General features: G+C 33.6%; 1 protein-coding gene across 1 annotated transcript; it reads right to left on the reverse strand.

The window, feature by feature from the left end:
• Nucleotides 1-1,459: 1,459 nt before the first annotated feature.
• On the reverse strand, nt 1,460-2,399 carry LOC101147295 (olfactory receptor 6C74). The gene is given in 2 exon segments (XM_031001021.2): nt 1,460-2,071; nt 2,073-2,399. Coding segments are annotated over 2 exon segments (939 nt in total).
• Between the last annotated feature and the right edge of the window lie 365 nt (nt 2,400-2,764).

The following is a 2,764-nucleotide window of genomic DNA, read 5'->3' on the forward strand; positions in this document are numbered from 1 at the left end:
TTCTATTTTCAAATAAAATGTTCTTAAAGTATTGCAGTATTATAAAAACCATTTACACACACATGACCACTATTGAAAAGTCTATTTGAATCTTGTCAGCTTCTCAGTGCCCTGTTAATATTTATTTAGATATATATATTTAAAGCTTCTCACTAATGCTTGTAAATTTCATATAAAATTTCTTGCTAGCCTGGGGATATGACAAAGTTATATACACTTGGAAATACATTAAGATAAAATGTATATAATAATTTTATAAGTCAGAAAAATAAATCCTTCCAGTCAGAATTATTCATAAGGTTATCAGTTACCTTATGTGGAAACTAAATCATAGACAAATATTTCTTGAGGAAACTGACATTAGTCTGTCAGAAAAAGTTTTCTTGTCTTATAACACTGAGGTATGGTACTATTGAAAGGAAAAGTTTTTAAATACTCTGCACATGATCAGTCATTATATCTAATTTTAATGTTCAAACCACTTAATTTGAAAAATAAGGTACTCTGTGGAGCTGTAAGGTCTTAATATTATCTATGACATCCATAAATCCATAGAATGTTCTACAAAGGTCTTACTGTTCTTTTGCATTCTAAGTGACTTAAGAGCAGAGAGAGATTTTCACTTCGTTTTGCTAAAAATGTGTAAGCGGTGAGTGGACATGAAGGCATCATTTTTGTCATCCTTGGGTTTTTATTTTTGTTGTCATCAACAAATTATTTAATCCTTATGACATATTTTTAATCCATAAATGGAGCATATAAATACCTGTCTTACAGAGTTTTGAAGATGGAACTAATAAATTTAATAACATCTGGCACATTGTAAGCAATCAATAAATGCTAGCTGTAAGTTCTATATGATAGCTGCAATAGCAGTAATGCTTTAACCTCTCTGAAGTTTCTTTCATTTATTTCTGAGAATATACTATATCTCTAAGCCTGGTTAAAAAAATTGAAGCTATTAAACTGTGTAATTAAAGAAATGCCATTAAATTGATTTGCTTCGAGATTCTACTAAACACTAAGTAAGAAAGCAGATTTCACTTTTGTATCCACCAATAATGCACGCGTTAAGTGATCAAACCTAGGTAGTCTACTGAACTCTATGTAGAATATATGACAAATTGGGTCCCTGAATTCCAGAAGAGTGGAAAAGAGCATGGAAAAACTGAAGTCTCACTTTGTCTTCCTCTGAGAGAATTTTGAGAGGAGATAAAAGAGGCAATAAATAACAGGCAAATGATTTTGACCAAAACCAAGAAATATCTTTTCTATGTGCTCTCAGCATGAGGGAGAAATGGCAGTGAAGGCTAGGCTTTGGAGATTAGGAAGGCCATAATGAAAATTATAAGTCAAAAAAGAGGTAATATTATTGAATACAAACATTGAAAAACTTTGTACATACTCCATTCTTCTTGTTTTATTTTACTAATAACCTGAATAATATCATTAAAGTGATTCATTTCATTGAGAAAAGTTCAATCTTTTTGACTATGTGCTTAAAAACATCTTTTACTTGTTTGTTTCTCAGTGTATAAATAAAGGGATTCAACATGGGGGCAACAGAAGTGCTGAGCAGAGCTATCCCTTTATTTAATGACACTCTTTCTTTTGCTGAGGGTTTCACATACATGAAGATGCAGCTGCCATAAGAAATGGACACGACCACCATGTGGGAAGAACATGTAGAAAATGCTTTTTTTCTCTGTTGAGAAGAAGGTATTTTCAGAATAGTCCTGATAATATTTGTGTAGGAGAGAATCACTAATACCAGTGTAACCAGGAGCGTCAAAATGGCTGAGAGAAGCATCATTAATTCTATTATGTCAGTGTCTGTGCAAGAGAGCTGCAGTATAGGAGAAACATCACAGAAAAAATGATCTACAGTGTTGGCTGCACAGAAATCAAGCTGGAGACCCATCAGGAGTGGCGGAAAAATTATTAGGAAGCCAGCCATCCATGAAGCAAAGACCAGCAAGCTGCAAACTCTGCTGCTCACGATGGTGGTGTAATGCACGGGTTTGCAGATGGCCACATAGCGGTCATAGGACATGGCAGCCAGAAGAAAAAAATTCAGTTGCCCCCAAGAGAATAGTGAAAAACAGCTGTGCTGCACAATCATTGTAAGAAATGGTCTTATCACCTGTTGCCATACTAACAAGAAATTTGGGAATGCAGACAGTTGTGAATGAGACTTCTAAAAATGAGAAATTTCAGAGGAAGAAATACATGGGTGTCTTGAGATGCAAATCCAGTAGGGTGAGAGTGATGATGGTTAGATTCCCAGTGATGCTCAACATGTAGGTGAAAAAAACGAGAAGAAAAATAATCACCTGTAATTGTGGATCATCTGTCAGTCCAAGAAGAATAAAGTTTGCTACTGTTGTATGGTTTCTCATAGTTGATTTCTATTTTTAAAAATAAGAAGAAAAATTAGAACAGAAGAGGAAAGGTCTGCATGAGATACCCATTTTTCTTGAAATCCACCATAAAGACATTGCTACCCACACCCGACCTCCTTTAACAGCAGCCTATAAAAATTAGCTTATGTGATTTTTTACTCAAAATGTTGCTAAATACATGCAACTTTTTGAGTTTGTTCTGTTTACTCAATGGCCATAAATTTAAGCATTGCGAAGGGATAATATGTTGCATCGATAAAAGTCATGTCAATATAAAAACAAACACAAGAACTATCATAATATTTCAACTTTTATATTCTGTATTTGAATTTTTTCTGAAGTATTCAAATTATTTTATACCA

The sequence above is a fragment of the Gorilla gorilla genome, chromosome 10 (assembly GCF_029281585.2).
Source record: "Gorilla gorilla gorilla isolate KB3781 chromosome 10, NHGRI_mGorGor1-v2.1_pri, whole genome shotgun sequence".
In the NCBI taxonomy this organism is placed as follows: Eukaryota; Metazoa; Chordata; class Mammalia; order Primates; family Hominidae; genus Gorilla; species Gorilla gorilla.